Here is a 22722-nt window from a genome sequence, read left to right on the forward strand (position 1 = left end):
ATGATATTGGCCGATAGTTTTCTTTTTCTAAATCAGTTGCTAAGACTTCAGATACTGTCTTCATTAAAAGTGATCCTTATCTTGATCCTATTGACAGAGGAAAATCAGATTTTCATTGTTGGATATCATTTAGCTATGGACTTGTCTTATATTTATTACATTGAGATACTCTTCCTCTATACCCACTTTATTTAGTTTTTATCATAAATCGATGTTAAATTTTGTCAACTCCTTTCCTATGCATCTATTGAGGTGATTATATGATTTCTATCCTTTATTTTGTTAATGGAGCCTATCACATCGATTAGTTTTTGAATGTTGAGCCGTCATTGCACCCTTGGAATAAATTCTACTTGTCCATGGGATATGATCTTTTTAATATGTTGTTGAAGTCAGATTGCTAATCTCTTGTTGCAGAATTCTGCATCTATGATCATTGAGGATATTGTTCTGTTAAATCTTTCCTTGTGCAGTTATTGTCTAACTTTGGTATCAGAGTAATGCTGACCTTGTGAAATGAATTTGGATATTTTCCCACATCTATTTTTGGAAGAGTTTAAGAAGGATTGGTATTAATTCCTTTAGTTTTATTTTTACTTTTTAATGATTTTTAATTTTTCCATTATGGTTGGTTCTGTCAATTTCTAGTGTACAACAAAGTGACCCACTCACACACACACACACACATATATATATACACATTGTTTTTCTCACATTATCTTCCATCATGTTCCATCATAGGATAAATTTTTTAATCTTTGGAAGAATTCATCAGTTTAGCCATCGGTTTCTGGACTTTTGTTTCTTGGGTGGTTTTATGTTACTGAGTCAGTGTCCTTCCTAACATTTACTCTGTTCAGATGTTCTATTTATTCATGATTCAGTCTTGGTGGTATGTATGTTTCTAGACATATATCCATTTCTTTTAGATTGCACATTTTGTTGCCCATTGTTTGTGTAATTTCTCATTCTGGTCTCTTCTAATCCTATGTATTTTGTAGTATCAGTTGTAAACTTCCCCTCTTTTATTTCTGATTTTATTTATATGAATTCTGTCTATTTTTAAAAGTTTGTCAGATTTATCTTTTAAAAAAATAGGTATACTAATATTTTCTATGGTCTTTCTAGCTTTTATTTCATTTATTTCCACTGTAATTTTTATTTCCTCTACTTTTGGTAACCCTGATCTGTGTTCATTTTCTCTGGTTTCTTTTTGATACTATAGGCTCATTTGTTTCTTTTTGATCTTTTTTGTTTCTTAGAGTAGCATTTATCACTGTGGACTTCCTTACTGGCACTGCTTTTTCTTTGTCCCAAAAGTGTAGTTCCAATTTTTGTAATATATTGCATTTCCATTTTCATTTGTCTTGAGGTAATTTTGTTTATATTTGATTTCTTCTTTCATACAATAGGTTTTTCATCAATAATTTGACAATAAACTTACCTCAAGAAAATGTAACGAACACTTACAACTTAATAAAGAAACAAATTATGCCATTATAAAAGGCAAATGATTCTGAATAGCCATTTCTCCAAAGAAGATATGTTCCAAAGTATACAAGATGCTTTATATTATTAGCCATTCAGGAAATCAATCTAAGCTACAATGAGAAACTACCTTGCATGAACTGTAATGGACATAATAAAAAACAAGACAATGACAAGTACTGCTGCTAATGTGGCAAAGTGGAACACTCAGGCACTGCTGTTGGGAATATACAAAGGAGCAGCTACTTTAGAAAGCAGCCTAGTAGTTCTTCAAATGACTAAATGTAAATTAGAATTTAGGATTAACATATTCTCACTACTATATATAAAATAGATAAGCAACAAGGACCGACTGTAGAGAACAGGGATTTATACTCAACAATTTGTAACAACCTGTGGGGGAAAAGAATCTGAAAAAATGATATTTATGTGTATATAACTGAATCACTTTTCTGAAACTAACACAGCATTGTAAATGAACTGTTCTTCAATTAAGAAAAATAAATTAAATTTAAAATAAAATAAAACATTTTGAAAAGGCTAAAAATAGATTTACCATTTGATCAAAGAACTCTGATGCTAGCTATAAACCCAAACTAATAAACATGTATTTACGTGTAAACACAAAGTTACATGAATTTTCAGAGCAGTGTTCTTTATATTTGACAAACTGATTCTAAAGTATGTATGGAAAGGCACAAAACTCAAATAGCCAACACAATAATGAAGAATAAAGTTGGAGGTCTCGAACTACTTTATTTCAAGACTTACTAGAGAATTACAGAAATCAAGATAGCATGGTAGTTCTCAAAGAATGGGCATGGGGTTGAAGAAAAGAGAATAAAGAGCCTAGACTAGCTCCATACAGTTATATTTGGTCTTTGACAAAGGAGCAAAGGCAATTGAGTAAATAATGGTCTTTTCATAAAACATGTGGTGAAACAAATTTATTTCTATATGCAAAATATCTAGACACAGGCTCTACACATTTTACACAAGTTAGCTAAAGTGGATTACAGATCAAAATGTAAAACTCAAAACTAGTTAAAACCTTCTAGGAGAGAACATGGGAGAGTATTTAGCTTGGATAACTGGGAACAATTTTTAATATGAATTTTTTTAGATGATACTAAATTTCTTGGTGATAATAATGACATTATGACCCTGAAGAAAATGTTCTTTTTAAATTTTTATTATTATTTTTGTCTTTTCTGGGGCCACACCCGTGGCATATGGAGGTTCCCAGGCTAGGGGTCTATTCAGAGCTGTAGCCGCCAACCTATGCCAGAGACACAGCAATACAGGATCCAAGCTGTGTCTGAGACCTACACTCACAGCTTAAGGCAATGCCAGATCCTTAACCCACTGAGTTTAGGCCAGGGATTGAACCTGCAACCTCATGGTTCCTAGTCAGATTTGTTAACCACTGAGCCATGATGGGAACACTGAAATGTTCTTTTGATATTTATGTAGAAGTAGTTATGGGTAAAGTGTCATAACATCATATCACATATATACACACATAATAAAGACAAACACACACATGAAGGAAATACACATTTGGGTACAGGCAAATGTGGTAAAGTAACAGTTGTTTAACACTGTTTAAAAAAATTAAGCTCAGTAACTGTGTAAATCAACTTTTCTGTAGGTTTGAAATTTTTCAAAATAAAATTAGAGGAAAATGTCACTGATTTTATTTTTCTTGTATCTCTTCCCTATATCTCTGCCCATTAACAACTTAGCTTTTTGAAAAGTAACCTCTCATGCTATTTTGACTTCTTTATGCTACCCATAGTATTACTTAGTTGATTTTTAAATTATTTTATTTTAATTAATTTATACTTTATAATTTTTAAATTTTATTTTATCAATTTTAAATTAAAAATTATTCTCTCAGGTTTCAATGGAATAATGATGTCCACTTTTCATGTTTATGATGAGACTTAAATAATGTAACACATGTAAAGCACTTAGCACAGTGTCCAGTGGATCTTAAGCCTTCAAGAATTGGTGATCATTTACCCTGCAGATTTCAGGTCTCCTCCCCTCCTCTACTGTGCTTTAGGTCTAAATTTCTAACCACCTTGAAGATGGTTCCATTTGAGTATTTTTATGCTACCTAGCAGATACCATATCTAGATTTGAACTCATCTTCCTGCTCATCATTTTTACAATTCACATGTTCTTTATGTTTATGTATATACTTTTGCATTGAGCAAAAATGTTTCCATATACTCCCCCCGTGGGGGAAATATTTTAAAATCGTTCTTCAATAGATATGTTTAAATAATATTTTAAGAAATTTTTAAAGGTTACTATGGACTATGAGAGTAATGCTGAGTGTTGAAGAAAGTCAACTCACAGAGCTAAGGAATAAAAATATGCATTGATGCTCACCTCTTTATCCCTCTCCTAGTGTCATACCCATTTCCAGAAACAGTGACTCTCCACATGCCATTATTCCTATTGAATTTTGCCCAGATATATACACCTTTTCTTCCTTTATTTAAAGCATAAGTTATACATAATGATACTTAATAAGCTAACTAAATGCTTCTCGCCATACTAATTTCCATTTTCTAGACTCTGGATAGATGCCTAGGAGTGGGATTGCTGGATCATTTGACTTAGTTATTAAGAACATGGACTCATAGACAGATAGTCTGAGCTTGATTCCTGAGCTACACCTTAATATTTCTTTGGACCAGTTATGAGAACTCTATATCCCTCATATTTTTAAGGTGGAGTCATAGGAAATTAAAGCTTAGTAATGAAAGTAAAAGTCTTAATAGACGTGCTGAATAGTTCAATGTATACTACTGAAAAGTTACTTGTAAGCTAAAGAATGTATGAGGATTAATTTAAAATGGGGTTAAAAAATGGGAGTTAGAGTAAGAGGCCTGGATATATCAGTTACTGATTATTATGTTGTAAATAAAGCATCTTTTCCAAACAAACTTAAACAATAAGATCTTTTGTTTAATACAACCAGAAGGAAGATTGATTCCAGTGGCTCTGGGTCTGTTTCTGTGTAATTCATTCAGCGATGCCCCCTTTCTTTGGACTTCACCTCCAGGTGAGTTTACCTCTTGATGGCAGATTGTATGTAGACTGTGCCTGAAATAATATCAATATGCAGAGGGGGAAGAATTGCCTATTTTGTGATCTCCTTTAAAATATAGGATCTATATTTCCCAGAAATACCCAGAAAATCACTTCTTTTGACTCACTGTCCCCAAATAAGTCACACATTCGTCCCTTAACAGACCTCTGGAATTAGATGTTGCCAAGGATGGGGATGAAAACAGTAGAGGCATACAGCTAAAATTGTGGTGCCCTTAGAAAATGGAAACAAAATCAAGGCATGTGAGTCTAAAAGCTAAAAATAGCTGCTAAATTAGAAGATAATACTGGATGTACAACATCCAGATAATTCAGAGCTTCTCAAACAGCTTTTTATCTATATTCCTTTTAGCCCATAAAATGTATTAGGAAGCTAAAGAGCTTCGTTTATGTGAATTATCTCTATCAGTATTTACAATATTAGAAATGAGAACCAAGAAAGTAAAACATGATTATTCATTTATTCATTTCAAACTAAAAACAACAAGCATGTTGCCCCTTTACTTTTATAATTATATTAAAAATTATTGAGGATGTGTTTACATGTATAACTGAGTTGTATTCTTGTATAGCAGAAATTACCACAATACAGTATTGGAACTAGGCTTCAATAAAACTTTAGAAAATGAAAACAATTTTGAAAAGGAAGGTTTATTGAATGGCCAAATATGTCAGTCTTCATATTAAGTACTGATGATATCAAAACATTTATGACATGTTTGATATGAAAAGAAGATAGGTCTTCAGTATATTATCTAACAGGTTCAATTTGCTATGTAGTATATTCTCTCCTTTTAGAGTTTCAGGTCTCTTCATCTAATGTATGAATGACTGAAGTTGCTCTCCTTGCTTCAGGTCTCTTTACAATCAACTGCAAGATCAGGTTCCTAAAGTGTACACTCGTATTACTCTGCTCCAGAAAGACGCTAATGTTTGATGCTTCTAAGCTAGATTCAGATTTCTTAGGGCAGCCCTTAAGATTCTCAATAATCTGACCCTCTTCTCCTTTTTTTTCCTCTCACATTCACCACCAGCTCTCACCAATACTTTTGTCAGCTCTCTGACTCTGTCCCCTGGTTCACCTCCATGATCCCCATTCCCAGTGCCACACTCATTTCCATACCCATTGATTCTGGCCATACCCATTCCTGTTTTTCTCCAAATCTTAAACTTTTTCCCATGTCAAAGGCACAATTTCTTCTAATGCTACTCAAGAACTAAATGTCCCATGTGACAAAGATCTCCACTTTTTGAACGCCTAGGCATGTGGGGGAAAATGCAATACCGATTCAAATTCTAGCTCACTCCAGTGACCTGGATGAGCTTGGCCAAACTCCAAAATATTTCAAAGTATGAGATTTTTCTAAGGCAAATCATGAAAAGTAATTTCTAACTACTTGATAGGTTTAGTGTTTAAAATGTTTAGCTTAGTTACAGGCAGACAGTAGGTTCTCAGTGAATGAACTTTTTCTTCTTTCACATTTGCACATGTGAGGATCAATACATATGTTTTGTTTAGCTCTTTCAATTTTTGCTATTTTCTACCTCATTAATGCTTGAACAGCACCACCAGCTCTTTGTTAATCCTATGCATGTGTCAATACTTTACATTGGACTCAATCCAGGTTCATGGTATTCCCAATGACAAGATATGCATGTAATACTATCACAGGGAAAAAAAAACTCTTTTAAAAAAGAGCTATGTTCATAAATTATAGTGTCAGACATAATGGACAATGACTCAAACTACATGAAAATTTAACACGCATTCAGATATCTGTACAAATAGCATCATTTTCAATCGCAGATTGATAAATCACTAATGTATTCACATATTCTCTTTAGGAGACCTTGAGAGAAAATGGGCTAATGTAAATAGGAAAACATGCCTGATTAGAGAATGCATGCTCTGCTTGATTTCATAGTCAAATGCAATCTCTTGAACAAACTCAAATATGAGAATCAAATTTAAACATAGAGCATACCCTGTCACACACTGTTGTTTAAGAAGATATTAATTTAAGAACTTGGAATAGCTGAGTTTTTATGATTATGCCTTGAGATTCCAGAATATGGCCAATAGCATTAAATGGAGGTAATCTCCTATGTAGTGAATTCTATTCAAAGCATTTGTTCAATTTGTTGAAAATTACAACTCATAGTCTGAAACTAATAGCTACTGCTGTAACTGAATACATCTTGACACAGTTTGTGACTCAGGAGTGATTTTTGTCTTTTTAGGCCCATGCCACAGCATATGGAGGTTCCCAGGCTAGAGTTCTAATCAGAGGTACAGACGCCGGCCTCTATCACAGCCACAGCAATGTGGAATCCGATCCATGTCTGCAGCCTACACCACAGCTCACAGCAATGCCAGATCCTTAACTCACTCAGCAAGGCCAGGGATTGAACCCACAGCCTCATGGATACCAGTCAGGTTCATTAACAATTGAGGCATGATGGGAACTCCAGCAGTAATTTTTACTTCACCCCTGATGGAACCTAGTAAATTTAATTTTGGAATACATTCTGTCAAAATCTCTCCAGCTGAAATGATGTATTTGAGTTATAGACTATCATGTTTTAGTAATACAACATTTTATAAAAATTGGCCATTTTCTACATTGTCAGTATTCTTTAACTTGGAAAATAAAGTTTTATCAAATTAAAATCAGGTGTCTAGCATTGGGAAGTATGTCTAGGCACTCATGATGGAGCATGATTATGTGAGAAAAAAGAATGTATACATATATGTGTAACTGGGTCACCATGCTCTACAGCAGACAATTGACAAAACGTTGTAAACTGGATATAATGGAAAAATAAAAATCATTGTGTATTTATATAAAAACATTTCACCTGGGATATCTGTTTCCGAATGTTATGACATCTTAATCATTTTTTTCGTGACATTGATTATTTCTTTATTTCTCAGACTGTAAATGAAAGGATTTACTAAGGGAATAACTAGAGTATAAAAAATAGCAAGGGGTAAATCTTTGTCTTCTTCGTTAACTGAATTTGGTCGAATGTACACGAAGAGAAGAGATCCATAGAAGATTGAGACAGAGAGAAAGTGGGACGCACAAGTAGATAAGGCTTTGCCTCTTCCCTTGTTGGATTTCATTGTGAAAATTGTGAAGAGGATGAAAAGGTATGAGATTATAACTATTGTAATAGTCAAGGTTTGAATCGACCCAGAAAAGATAAATATCATCAATTCATTGAGATAAGGGTCAACACAGGAGAGTCTGTATAATGGAAGAATATCACAAAAGAAGTGGTTGATTTGATGAGACCTACAGAAAGTTAACCTAAACAGAAAACCTACATGAATCATGGAGTGCAGGTTACCAGCTATGAAGGCTCCTGTGGTCATCTTAATGCAGAGTTTATTTGACATCGTGGTGTGGTACATCAGTGGGTTGCAGATGGCCACATAGCGATCAAAGGCCATTGCTGCCAAGAGAAAACAGTCTGCAGTTTCAGCTAGGCAGAGGAAATACCACTGTGCCATGCATTCGTAGAGGGAAATGATTCTGTCCTTAGAAAAGAAATTCTCTAGCATCTTTGGGGTGACGGCACAGGAACAACAGGAATCCATCAGAGCGAGGTTGCCCAGAAAGATGTACATTGGGGTTTGAAGATGACGCTCTGTACATATCAATGCCACCAGACCAAGGTTTCCCACCATGGTGATCAGATAGATTGCAAGGAACACGAGAAACAGAATGGTTCTCAATTCTGGGTGATCTGCAAATCCTGTGAGCACAAACTCTACTGTCAAGGATTGGTTATCCCCAGTCATCTCTACATTCATTGTCTGTTGAGGCAGGAATTATGGTTATACAAGATGGGCAGGGAGGATGTGGTTGGTGGGTACAAATTGTTACACTTGGGATATATGGGAATGGGACCCTATTTTACAGCACAGGAAACTGTTCATAATATGTCACCATATTGTACAATAGAATTTGTAGAAATATTGTAAACCACCTATAATTTAAAACTTATTTGTAATTTGAGTATATGTAACTTTCCTTTTAAAATTTTCTTTTTCCACCAAGGAATGAGCTTCTTCTTCAAGCTTCTCCTACTGTCTTGTGATACAAACACGCAAACTTCTGGGAGCATTTTTTAGCCTAACATGTCAGTTCCTATGACTTCAACTCTGAAACTCAAAATTTGCATGATTGTTTTGATAATTACAGGAGTGGTGCTCAGTTACAAAGATTTGTTTTTATGAATTTATTCAACTAAAGTGCATAAATCTAGGTAATGATTTTTCATTCACTGTGCCTATCCAATTTCAGTTTTATTTTTTGTATTAGAGATCCTTGAATGGCATGTAAAATCACTTTTTCTATAGTATACACATTTGTATTGAGCAAAAATTTTTCCATATACTCCCTCCGTGGGGGATATTTTTTAAAATCATCCTTCAATAGATATGTTTAAATAATATTTTAAGAAATTTTTAAAGGTTACTATGGACTATGAGAGTAATGCTGAGTGTTGAAGAAAGTCAACTCACAGAGCTAAGGAATAAAAATATGCATTGATGCTCACTTATTTAATCCCTCTCCTAGTGTCATACCCATTTCCAGAAACAGTGACTCTGCACATGCCATTATTCCTACTGAATTTTGCCCAGATATATACACGTTTTCTTCCTTTATCTAAAGCATAAGTTATATATAATGATACTTAATTAGCTAACTAAATGCTTCTCACCATACTAATTTCCACATTCTAGACTCTCCAGCACGTCTCATATATCAACTATAAACTATGACAGCTTATGTCTAATCTGCATTGCATTTTGTGCATATGTGCACACATTTTCCTTACTCTGTAGTAGACAGTTTGAGTTTAGCTGTAACGTTTACTTTTTATAATAGCTGTACATTGCTTTGGGAATAAAGCAGTATTGATTCCAATCCCACTTCCATCTCAGTAACATGAGATGTGTGAACGTGTGTTCAGGGTCCTGCCAATGATCCTTAATGACTTCTTTGGTGGTCCTTCCAGGGATCTTAAGTGACCACTTCCACAAAATAAGTGTTAATTTTGAAGGAGATTCTGCAAAGATAATTATTTGATACCTATCATTTAAAAAATGTAATGCTAATACACAAAGTATGTTAAAACATATTATTCAATGAGAAAAGTACAAATGTTCAGATTAAAAAAAGAAAGTAGGAGTTCCTGTCGTGGCGCAGTGGTTAACGAATCCAACTAGGAACCATGAGGTTGTGGGTTCGGTCCCTGCCCATGCTCAGTGGGTTAACCATCCGGCGTTGCTGTGAGCTGTGGTGTAGGTTGCAGACGCGGCTCGGATCCCGTGTTGCTGTGGCTCTGGTGTAGGCCGGTGGCTACAGCTCCGATTAGACCCCTAGCCTGGGAACCTCCATATGCCGTGGGAGCGGCCCAAGAAATAGCAAAAAAAAAAAAAAAGAAAGTAAAGATTATTTATCCAAGAGGCATACAAATAGCCAAGAGACACATTGAAAATGTTCAATACCATCAATCCTTAGAGAAATGCAAATCAAAACCGTGAGGTATCACCTCACATGTGTCAGAATGCCTATCATCAAGAAGACAAGTATTGCCTAGAATGTGGAGCATACAGAATGTAGCAAAAACCCTTTTTGGGAATAGAAATTGCTTCAGTCACTATGGATGCCAATATTGATTTGCCTCAAATAATTAAAAATAGAACTGCCATGCAATCCTGCAATTCTACTTCTGTGCGTATAATAAAAGGAAATGAAAACAAATTATCCAAGAGAGGGATGCATTCCTGTAATAGCAGCATATGTATGGTACCCAAGACATAGAAATACCAATGTGCTACCAAAGGCTGAATGGATAAAAGTGGAAGGACATTCAGCCTTGAGAAAGGAGGGTATCTTATTTGCAACAACATGGGGATATCATGCTGGGATAAGTCAGAGGAAGACAAAAACTGTGTATCTGAACAAGCCAAACTCATAAAATAGATTAAATAGTGGTTGCCAGGGGCTCTGGGTTTGGGTAAATAGCAGAGATAGTGTTTATGGGTACAAGGTTGAATCTAATAGATAAATAAGTCCGGAAGATCTAGTGAACACTATGGTGAATATATTAATATAATCATCAAAACTGTTCAGAGACTAGATCTCAGTTATTGCCACCACCAGAAAGAAATGGCAGTTATATGACTTGATAGAGTGCTAAGTAATGCTGCAATTGGCAATCATATAATTATTTAACATTGTATCAAATCAACATGTTATAAAATTTAAAGTTATGCAGTGTTATATGTCAAGTACATATCAGTAAAGTGTGTATCATAAAAATTTAGGTATCTCTTACATGGGTTGACTGATTAGTATATTTACGTTTCTAAGAAAATTTTCTGACTATATCACAGTAGATCAAAGCTAATAAATAAATGTAAGGTGACCTATATGCTAAATTTTTCTAACATTTAGGAAAAGAGAAAACCCTTTAAATCTTAATACATTTTTGAAAACAAGTTTTAATTTTCTTTAAGTGGTTATCTTCTATCATTATTTAGTGATCTCCTAGGAATATTTGGTGATTTGTCTAATCATAGGAATTCCAATATTGAATATGTTTTATTTTTCCATAACCAAATTTCAAAATAAACATCCTGGCTGAAACTTTTATTTATTAGTTTGTTTTAAAATATGAAATGTTAACCACTTAATTATTCCTGAAATATTCAGCACAATTACTTTGTGTCCTTACCTGTGTATTTAAGTCTGACTTTTAATCAGAGAAGGTCAGAGTGCTTTGCAGTTTGAATCTCCTTATAGTTTTTTATAGTGCTCAGTTTTGAGTAGAGGTAGAGAGATAACTGAGTGGTTGAAATCTCACAACAGCAAAATATTTTAGATAAATAAATATGAATGAATGCTAATATTAAAATAAAATTTGGAATATTTCCCTTACCTGGATTTCACTGAAAAAAATTTTGTGACACCTCATGATTGCTTTGTGGTGTTGAATCTCAAAGAATTTCAGAATATAAACCTTGGTCTCAAAGACATTTGGGATTAAAAGAATAAAAGTATGTTCAAATACAAATAGGTTACTATTGATAATTATGTTCTTTACAATGAGAAGTTAAAATTTTCCATCAAATCCTAAGGGGTATTACTGCAATGACATCAGTATGTTTCTGTGGGGAGATTCAGTTGCCAATACCTATCAGGAAGCCCTGTGAGACAATGAGGTCAAAATAATTACCTTTGTTAGAGTCAGTAAATAAATCATTTTATGATAGCCATTGATAACTATATAACTGACTTAATTTTAATATTTTGTTTATTATTTGTCAAATGTGCCATCTGAGCAGAAAAGAACCTCATGTTGGCTTGACTTTTTTATTAGGGTAAGTGATATGGTTTATGAAAAGTGATTAGAATTTTGTGAGGAGACTTGAAGCTGTTGTATGTTTATCACAGGGCCATCTGAGCGTTGATTTGCACTGATGTTTCACAAAATGCCATTGGAAACTCTGCTATTATTCCTTACTCCCATAACATGAATTACCTAGATGGTTTTCCTTCCTATTCAGTTTTCCCCAACAGCCTTTATTTTTTTCACTCAGTTTTTCTCCACTTATGCCACTAATTACTGCTGAGGATACTATAAATTTATTTGTTAGTACATTTATAGGTAGTCGCTGTCTTCCCTTCTCCCACCATTAACATATAGGCTCAAAAGAGAGAATATTTCTGTTATGTTCATCCTTGTATTTATAACACCTTGATAATAGGTAGCAATTTACAGTAGTGAAGAAATTATTCATTATACAAAAGAAAATAATAATACCCCCTTCTCAAAAATTTGAAATGCACTTTCATTAGTTTTCAAACAAATTCATTTTTGATTATGGTATTTAAGATTCTCCACAGTCTGTGTGTATGTGACATACAACCTTGATTTCTTCTTCTTCTCCAGGACATGACCCTTTGCCATGTTCATTCCATCACTATTCCTTTGTGCATACGCTTCATTAATTTACTCAAAAAGTTTCCTTCAACTAAAACACCATTTTCAGCCTCTCTTTTCATCCCAAACTACTCATTCTTGATTGTAAATCAGATCCCCATGAGGGCATTCCTAGGTCCTTTACTTTTTTAACTTTAATTTTATTGGAGTATAGTTTATTTACAGTGTTGTATTAGTTTCAGGTGTATAGCAAATGAATCAGCCATACACATAAGTAAATCCATTTTTTTTTCCTTATAGGTTATTACAAACTATTAAATAGATTTCCCTCTGCTATACAGTAGTTTTTCATTAATCCTCTATTTTATATATTCATGTTTATATATTATTCCTACCTTCCCAATTCGTCCCTTCCCTCAATGGTTTCACCTGTGGTAACCATAAGATTTTCTGCAAATAATATTTTATTACTTCCTTTCAGCTTTGGATAACTTTGTTATTTTTTGTTGTATAATTGCTCTGGCTAGGACTTCTTTCTTTCTTTTTCTTTTTTTGTCTTTTCTAGAGCTGCACCCTTGGCATATGGCGGTTCCCAGGCTAGGTGTCCAATTGGAGCTGTAGCTGCCGACCTACACCAGAATCATAGCAATGCGGGATCCAAGCCACATCTGTGACCTATACCACAGTTCATGGCAATGCTGGATCCATTGAGCAAGGCCAGGGGTCAATCCCACAACCTCATGGTTCCTAGTTGGAATGTTAACCACTAAGGCACGATGGGAACTCCCTGGCTAGTACTTCTAATGCCTTGTTCAGTAAAATTGGTGAGGGTTGGTAATCTTGTCTTTATCCTGATTCAGAGGAAAAACTTTCAACTGTTTACTGTTCAGTATCATGTTAGCTGTGGGCTTGCCATATTTTATCTTTATTATGATGAAGTGTATTACCTTGGTATGAAGTTTTTAAAAGTTTTTATAATCAATTGATATTGAAATTTGTTAGGTTTTTTTTTACAGGTTCATTGAGGTGATTATTTGATTTTTATCTTTTTTTAATATTGTTTATCACACTGATTAAATTGTGGAGGTGAAACCATTTTTGTATCCTTGGAATAAATCCCACTTGCTAATTGTATATGATTCCTATAATGTACTATTGAATTCAATTTGCTAATATAAGTTGAGGATTTTTGCATCTTTGTTCATCAGGGATATTAGCCTTTCATTGTCTTTTCTTTACTAGTCCTTGTCTGGTTTTGATATCAGAGAGATGCTGGGCTTGTAAAATGTATTTGGAAATGTTCCCTCCCCTTTTATATTTGAATGTGTTTGGTATGCACAATGGAATATTACTCAGCCATTAAAAGGAATGAAATACCAGGATTTTTAGCAACATGGATGGACCTAGAAATTATCATGCTAAGGGAAGTCAGTCAGACAATGAGACACCAAGATAGGATGAGATTAGGATGGTGGAATAGAAGGACTTAAGCTCAACTTCTCTCCTAAAAACAGCAAAATTCACAACTAAAGTCTTAGCAATCTTCACCCAAATGGACTGGAAACCTTAAGAAAGATATCCTACTCTGGAAGACAAAGAGGAGGCCACATCAAGAGGTAGGAGGGACAATTTCATGATATAAACAACCCCATACCTCCCAGGTGGGAAGCCCCACAGACCAGAAAGTAACTAGTTCACAGAGACTCATCTATATGAGTGAGAGTTCTGAGCCCCACATCAAACTTTCATGTGTGGGGATCTGGCACTGGGAGAAAGAGCCCCTGGAGCATCTGGCATTGAAGGCCAGTAGGGCTTCTGTACAGGAGCTCCATGGGACTGGGGGAAACAGAGACCCCATTCTTAAAAGGTGCACACAGACTTTCATGTGCACTGGGTCCCAGGTCGAAGCAAAGCCTCCCTAGGAATCTGGGTCAAACATGACTGCAGTTCTTGGAGGACATCCTGGGAAAACAGGGGTGAATGTGGTTCATTGTCAGGGAAGGACATTTAAAGCAAAGCTCTCAGGAATATTCAGCAGCAGTGCCTTTCTCTGGAGGTGGCCATTTTGGGAAAATATGGCCCCACCCATCAGTCAGCTCAGTCAGTGCTGAGAAGCCCCAGGGCAAACAATCCAGGTGGGATCACAGCACCATCCCTCAGTAAACAGGCTGCCTAAAGACCCCTCAGGCACACAGCTGCCTCTAATCCCATCCAGAGACTAAGCCCCACCCACCAGAGGGATTAGAATCAACTCCACCTACCAGGGGGCAGGCATCAGTGCCTCCCATCAGGAAGCCTACAGCAAGCCCCCATTCCGACTTCAGCCACAATGGGGCAGACACCAGAAGTAAGAGAGGCTACAACTCTATTATCTGTAAAAAGGTCACCACACCAAAAACCTATAAAAATGAAAAGACAGAGAACTATAACTCAGATGAGGGAGAAAGGAAAACCCCCAGAAAATCAGCTAAGTGAGGAGGAGATTCTCAGCCTCCAGGAAAAAGACTTTAGATTGTTGATGCTGAAGATGATGCAGGACATTGGAAATAAACTGGAGGGAAAGATGGATAACTTACAGGAAACAATGACCAAAGAGATACAAGATAGATAACTTAAAACAAGAAGAGATGCAAAATACAATAACTGAAATAAAAAATTCATTAGAAGCAGCCAACAGAAGAATACAGGAGGCAGAAGAACGAGTGAGGTGGAGGACAGACTATTGGAAATTACAGATGCAGAAGAGAAAAGAGAAAAAAGACTGAAAACAAATGAGGAGAGTCTCAGAGAACTCTGGGACAATGTGAAACGCACCAACATCTGTATTACAGGGGTGCCAGAAGGAGAAGAGAGAGAGAAGGAGACAGAAAAAATACTCCAAGAGATAATAGCCGAAAAACGTCCCTAACATGGGAAATGAACCACTCACTCAAATCCAGGAAGCACAATGAGTACCATATAAAATAAACCCAAGGAGGAATACCCCGAGACACATATTAATCAAACTGACCAAAATTAAAGACAAAGAGAAAATCTTGAAAGCAGCTAGGGAAAAGAAACAAGTAACATACAAGGGAACCCTGATAAGGTTATTGGCAGATTTTTCAGCAGCAACTCTGCAGGCCAGAAGGGAATGGCATGATATACTTAAGGTGATGAAAGGAAAAAACCTCCAACCAAGATTAGTCTACCCAGCAAGGCTGTCATTCAGATTTGAAGGAGAAATCAAAACCTTCACAGATAAGCAAAAGCTGAGAGAATTCAGCAATACTAAACCAGCCTTTTAACAAATACTAAAGGAACTCCTCTAGGCAGAAAAGAAAAGACAGCAACAGGAAAAAAAAAATGCCACAAATGGTAAGGCTCACCAGTAAAGGTATATATACAGTAAAGATACGAAATCATCCATGCACAATTATACCACTAAAGTCAGAAATCATGAGAAGAGGTTGGTACAAATGCAGGACACTGGAGATGCACTTGCAATTAACAACAACTTAAAACAACCTCACATACATACAGACTCATATAAAAACTTAAGAATAACTGCAAACCAAACATCTATAATTGATACAGAAACAATGAAAAATCGACTAAAATACAACATTAAAGATATTCATCAAACTGGAAGAGGAGAGAAAAAGAGAAGAAGGAAAGAAAAAAGACTGCCAAAAACAAATCCAAAGCAATTAATAAAATGGCAGTAAGAACATACATATCAATAATTACCTTAAATGTTAATGGACTAAGTGCCCTGACCAAAAGACATAGACTGGCTGAATGGATGCAAAAACAAGACCCATATATATGCTATCTTCAAGAGACTCACTTCACTTCTAGGGACACATACAAATTGAAAGTGAGAGGATGGAAGAAAATATTTCATGCAAATGGGGATCCAAAGGAAGCTGGAGTAGCAATAGTCATATCAGACAAAATAGACTTTAAAATGAAGAATATTTTAAGGTACAAGGAAGGTCTGTACATAATGATCAAAGGATCAATCCAAGAAGAAGATATAACAATTTCAAATATCTACACACCCAACACAGGTTCACCACAATATATAAGGCAACTGCTAAAAACCTTAAAAGGACAAATCGACAATAACACAATCATAGTGGGGGAGTTTAACACCCCACTTACAGCAGTGGACAGATCATCGAGACAGAAAATCAATAAGGAAACACAGGGCCTGAATGATACATTAAACCAGATGGACTTAATAGATATTTATAGGACATTTCATCCAAAAGCAACAGAATACACATTCTTCTCAAGTGCACATGGAACATTCTCTAAGATTGACCATATCCTGGGCTACAAGTCCAACCTCAGTAACTTTAAGAAAATTGAAATCGAATCAAGCATCTTTTGCGACCACAATGCTATACAACTGGAAATCAACAAGAAAAAATCTCCAAAGAACACAAACACGTGGAGACTAAACAACATGCTAATAAACAAACAATGGATCACTGAAGAAATCAAAGAAGAAATTAAAAAATACCTAGCAGCAAATGACAACGAAGATATGACACTCCAAAGCTGATGGGATGCTGCATAAGCCGTTCTAAGAGGAAAGTTTTTAGCAATACAAGCCCACCTCAGGAAACAAGAAAAAGCTCAAATAAACAAGATAACCTTACCTCTAAAGCAGCTTGAGAGAAAAGAACAGACAAGACCTAAAGTTAGTAGAAGGAAAAAAATCATAAAGATCAGAGCAGAAATCAATGAAATAGAAACAAGGAAAACCATAGAAAAGATCAACGAAATGAAAAGCTGGTTCTTTGAAAAGATCAACAAAATTGATAAACCCCTCGCCAGACTTATCAAGAAAAAAAGAGAGAGGACTCAAATCAATAAAATTAGAAATGAAAAAGAAGAAGGAACAAATGACATCACAGAAATATAAAGTATCCTAAGAGACAACTATATGCAACTACATGCCAATAAAATGGAAAACCTAGAAGAAATGGACAAATTCTTAGAAAAGTACAATCTTCCAAGACTAAACCAAGATGAAATAGAAAAGATGAATGGACCCATCACAAGAACTGAAATTGAAACTGTTATTTAAAAACTTCCAACAAACAAAAGTCCAGGGCCAGATGGTTTCACAAGCAAATTATCTCAAACATTTAGAGAAGAGCTAACACCTCTCCTTCTGAAACTATTTTCAAAATATTGCAGAGGCAGGGACACTCCCAAACTCATTCGATGAAGCCCCCATCACCCTGATACCAAATCAGACAAAGATACCACCAAAAAAGAAAACTACAGGCCAATTTCACTGATGAACATCGATGCAAAAATCCTCAACAAAATACTAGAAAACCACATCCAACAATACATTCAAAGAATTGTACACCCTGACCAAGTGGGATTTATTCCAGGGATGCAAGGGTTCTTCAATATCCACAAATCCATCAGTGTGATACACCACGTTAACAAACTGAAGAATAAAAACCATATGATCCTCTCAATAGACACAGAAAAAGCCTTTGACAACATCCAACACCCGTTTCTCATAAAAACCCTTCAGAAAGTGGGCACAATGGGAACCTACCTCAACATGATAAAGGCCATATATGACAAACACACAGCGAACACTATTATAAATGCTGAAAAGTTGAAAGAATTCCCGCTGAGATCAGGAACAAGACAAGGATGTCTGCTCTCACCACTACTCTTCAACATAGTTTTGGAAGTCCTAACCATAGCAATCAGAGAAATAAAGGAAATAAAAGGAATCCAAATTGGAAAGGAAGAAGTAAAACTATCACTCTTTGTGGATGACATGATACTATACCTAGAGAATCCTAAAGACTCTACCAGAAAACTGTTAGAGCTCATCCATGAATTTGGCAAAGTCGCAGGATACAAAACCAATACACAGAAATCCGATGGCATTTCTATACAGTAACAATGAGAGAGCATAAAACAAAATTAGGGAAGCAATCCCATTTTCCATTGCATCCAAAAGAATAAAATACCTAGGAATAAACCTACCTAAAGAGACAAAAGACCTGTACTCTAAAAACTATAAGCCACTAATGAAAGAAATCAAAGATGACACAAATAGATGGAAAGATATACCATGCTTGTGGATTGGAAGAGTTAATATTATCAAAATGACTACACTACCTAAGGCAATCTACAGATTCAATGCATTCACTATCAAATTACTAAGAACATTTTTCACAGAGCTTGAACAAAATATTTTAAATTTTGTTTGGAAGCACAAAAGACCCAGAATAGCCAAAGACATCCTGAAAAAGAAAAATGAAGCTTGAGGAATCAGGCTCCCAGACCTAACACTATACTACAAAGCAACAATCATCAAAACTGCATGATACTGGCACAAAGACAGAAATATAGATTGGTGGAACAGGATAGAAAGCCCAGAATTAAACCCATGCACCTACAGCCAACTCATCTATGACAAAGGAGGCAAGGATATACAATGGAGAAAGGACAGCTTGTTCCTTAAGTGGTGCTGGGAAAACTGGACGGCCATATGGAAAAGAATGAAATTAGAACACTCCTTAACACCATACACAAAAATAAACTCCAAATGGATTAAAGACCTAGATATGAGACCAGACAGTATAAAACTCTTAGAGGAAAACCTCGACCAAACACTCTCTGACAGAAACAACAGCAACATCTCAGATCCACCTCTTAGAATATTGACAATAAAAACAAAAATAAACAAATGGGACCTAATCAAACTTAAAAGTTTCTGCACAGCAAAGGAAACCCTAAAAAACATGAAAAGACAACCCACAGAATGGGAGAAAATCTTTGCAAGTGAATCGACGGACAAGGGATTAATCTCCAAAATTTATAAACACCTTCAGCAGCTCCATACCAAAAAAACAAACAATCCCATCAAAAAATGGGCAGAAGATCTAAACAGACAATTCTCCAAAGAAGACATACAGATGGCCAAAAAACACATGAAAAGATGTTCAACATCACTCACTATTAGAGAAATGCAAATCAAAACCACTATGAGGTACCACTTTACACCAGCCAGAATGGCCATCATCCAAAATTCCACAAACAATAAGTGCTAGAGAGGGTGTGGAGAAAATGGAACCCTAGTACACTGTTGGTGGGATTGTAAATTGGTGCAACCACTGTGGAAAGCAGTATGGAGAGTCCTCAGAAAACTAAAAATAGAACTACCATTTGACCCAGCAGTCCCACTCCTGGGCATTTATCCAGAGAAACCCATGATTAGCAAAAACACATGTACTCCAGTGTTCATTACAGAACTATTTACAATAGCCAAGACATGGAGACAACCTAAATGTCCATCAACAGAGGAGTGGATCAAGACGATATGGTACATATACTCAATGGAATATTACTCAGCCATTATTTTAATGAAATACCGGCATTTTTAGCAACATGGATGGACCTAGAAGTTATCATGCTAAGTGAAGCCAGCCATACAAGGAGACACCAACATCAATGTTTTCACAGACAATGGAATCTTAAAAACTGACAGACTGAACTTCTTTGCAGAACAGATGCTGACTCACAGATATTGAAAAACTTATGGTCTCCAGAGTAGACGGTTTGTGGGTGTGTGTGCATGGTTTATGGGATGGAAATCCTGTGAATGATCATTATACAACTATATATGTGATAAATTCATTTGAGTAATAAAAAAATAGAAGCACAGATATAGAATATTTCCATCATTGAAAGAAGTTTCATTTAACAGTGTTTCTTATAACATCCTGACAAGTACTTTTAGTGAGCACTCCTGTAACATGAAAGTTGTTATCCTCTGAGACAGTGGCCCCCGTTCTGTCTCCTTATTCAGAAGGAGAATCTGTCTCATTTATGCTTAATACCTTCCAGCCCTGATATTTTTCCTTAGGGACATAGAAACTAAAACCATCTTTCATCTGTCAGTGCTTCATGAGATCAAATACAAAGTCTGTTACAATATACTTTAGAGTTGACGATCTTATAGTTCCATGAATTCAATCTCTTTAGAAACCAAATATATGGAGAGGAAGCACAAACAATTATTGGCAATTTCAGAATAAAAACCTAATATAAACCAATTAAAAATTATCTTGGTTTTAGCACAATAAATTCCATGTAGTTGTCAACAAATGCCTTTAAAATGTGAGTTTTAAAAATGATAGGTTATAAATGTAAAAATAGTAGTCGGTATTAAATTGAAATCTGATTATGGTTGTTTGTAAAACAAATTTAAAACATTGATAAGCCTAGCATTTTGTTATAAGTGCCTAGCATTATGACAAATACATAATATACACTCAACAAATGTTGACTGAATTGAATTAACATAGTAATAAAGTCATATAAGTGGTTGAATGATTACCATTTTGTCTGCATTTAGCATGCTTGGCAATCATGACCTTGGAGTTCAAATTCAACTTCGTATTTCAATTGCAATAATGCTCAGTAATCTCAAACCATAAAGGAATTCTAGGAGTAAATTAAAGTATCTGCTTTAATATAGTGACATCAACAACCAGATTCAAAAGGAATAATGTGAGTTAAGTATATCACTGCTATAAACTGTTATACTTACCATGATTCTTAGACCCAACTTGCATAATACTTTCACTTAACTCAAAAATGGATCTTGAAAATCTGTTTATTTCATAATAAACTTTACTCTTGGATTTATTTTTAGATTTTTATAAATCAAAATAAAATGCTGCAGTGCCTTTCAAGAAGAAAGAATATTATTTGGAAATTATTTTGTATCCTGTGAAAAAATAATGATAAGCTTTATATTATTAAGGTAGGTAAATTTTTATTTAATTGGTCAGATTTTGACTTATTGCTCTAGAATTTTTTTCAGAAAGCAAATATATATATATATATATAATTTACAGCTTAAGTATCAACAGACTATATGTTATACAACCTAGCTAATTGATAGAATATTTATTGCTATACTGCTTTATAGTTTTTCTGCAGCCATGCTGAACAAAGAGTTTCCTTTTTTTTTCTGTTTAACATTTGCTTCACTTCTGATGGAATTCAGTACTGCTTTGGTATCTAAGTATGGAAATTTGGGCTGGCTTGAATGCGTTGAGATTTGGTAGTAAATCCACCCATTTTACTACACTTGAGATAGTGTTTGTGACTTTAAAGGAGTGTTAACTTTGTATGAATAAAAGGATATGATGGCCATGTGGACAAAAAAAAAAAAAAAAGACAATGAGACACCAGCATCAAATGCTTTCACTGACATGTGGAATCCGAAAAAAGGACAGGATGAACTTCTTTGCAGAACAGACACTGACTCACAGACTTTGAAAAACTTACGGTTTCCAAAGGAGACAGTTCAGGGGGTGGGGGAATGCACTGGGGGTGTGGGATGGAAATCCTATAAAATTGGATTTTGATAATCATTGTACAACTATAAATGTAACAAATTCAGTGAGTAATAAAAAATTAAAAAATAAAAACTAGCAACCTTGAAAAAAAGTGTTTGAAAGAGATTAGTAATGTTGTTTATACTATTATGCTTATTTTACTTTTTTATTGAAGTAGAGTTGATACAGTATTATATAAGTTTCATGTATACAGCATAATGACTTAGTATTTTTACAGATTAAAATCCACTGAAATTTATTACAAATAATGTTTGTCATGACAAAAATGAAATAATGCCATTTGCAGCAACATGGATGGACCTAGAGTTTATCATAACAAGTGGTGCAAGTCAGACAGAAAAAGACAATTATATGATGTCACTTATATGTGGAATCTTAAAAATGATGGAAATGAACATATTAAGAAAACAGAAAGAGACTCATGAACACAGAAAGCAAACTTAGGGTTACCAAACGGGAAAGGTTAATTTACGAATTTGGGAGTGACATATACACATTACTATATATAAAATAGAAAAATAACAAGTGCCTAATATTTATCACAGGGAACCTTAATGATTTGTAATGGCCTATATGGAAAAAGAATATTATGTGTGCATATATATATATATATATATATATACACACACAGACACACATACATGTATACATACAAGAATTTTATGTTTGTATATACATATTATATATTTTGGATATTATATATTTTAGATATTATATATATTCATAATATGTATTCACAAAC

General features: G+C 34.9%; 1 protein-coding gene and 1 long non-coding RNA gene across 2 annotated transcripts; one reads left to right on the forward strand and one right to left on the reverse strand.

Moving 5' to 3' along the window:
- Positions 1-4160: 4160 nt before the first annotated feature.
- LOC110258298 lies at positions 4161-21797 on the forward strand. Its single transcript, XR_002341046.1, has 2 exons — positions 4161-4567; positions 21269-21797. It is a non-coding gene; the product is annotated as an uncharacterized LOC110258298 (long non-coding RNA).
- LOC100739816 (olfactory receptor 5K1-like) lies at positions 7021-9827 on the reverse strand. The gene has a single exon (XM_021081464.1). It carries the CDS (start codon positions 8432-8434, stop codon positions 7496-7498), a length of 939 nt encoding a protein of 312 aa, XP_020937123.1. The 5' UTR covers positions 8435-9827; the 3' UTR covers positions 7021-7495.
- Positions 21798-22722: the final 925 nt, after the last annotated feature.

Source organism: Sus scrofa, unplaced genomic scaffold (genome assembly GCF_000003025.6).
Source record: "Sus scrofa isolate TJ Tabasco breed Duroc unplaced genomic scaffold, Sscrofa11.1 Contig1815, whole genome shotgun sequence".
NCBI lineage: Eukaryota > Metazoa > Chordata > Mammalia > Artiodactyla > Suidae > Sus > Sus scrofa.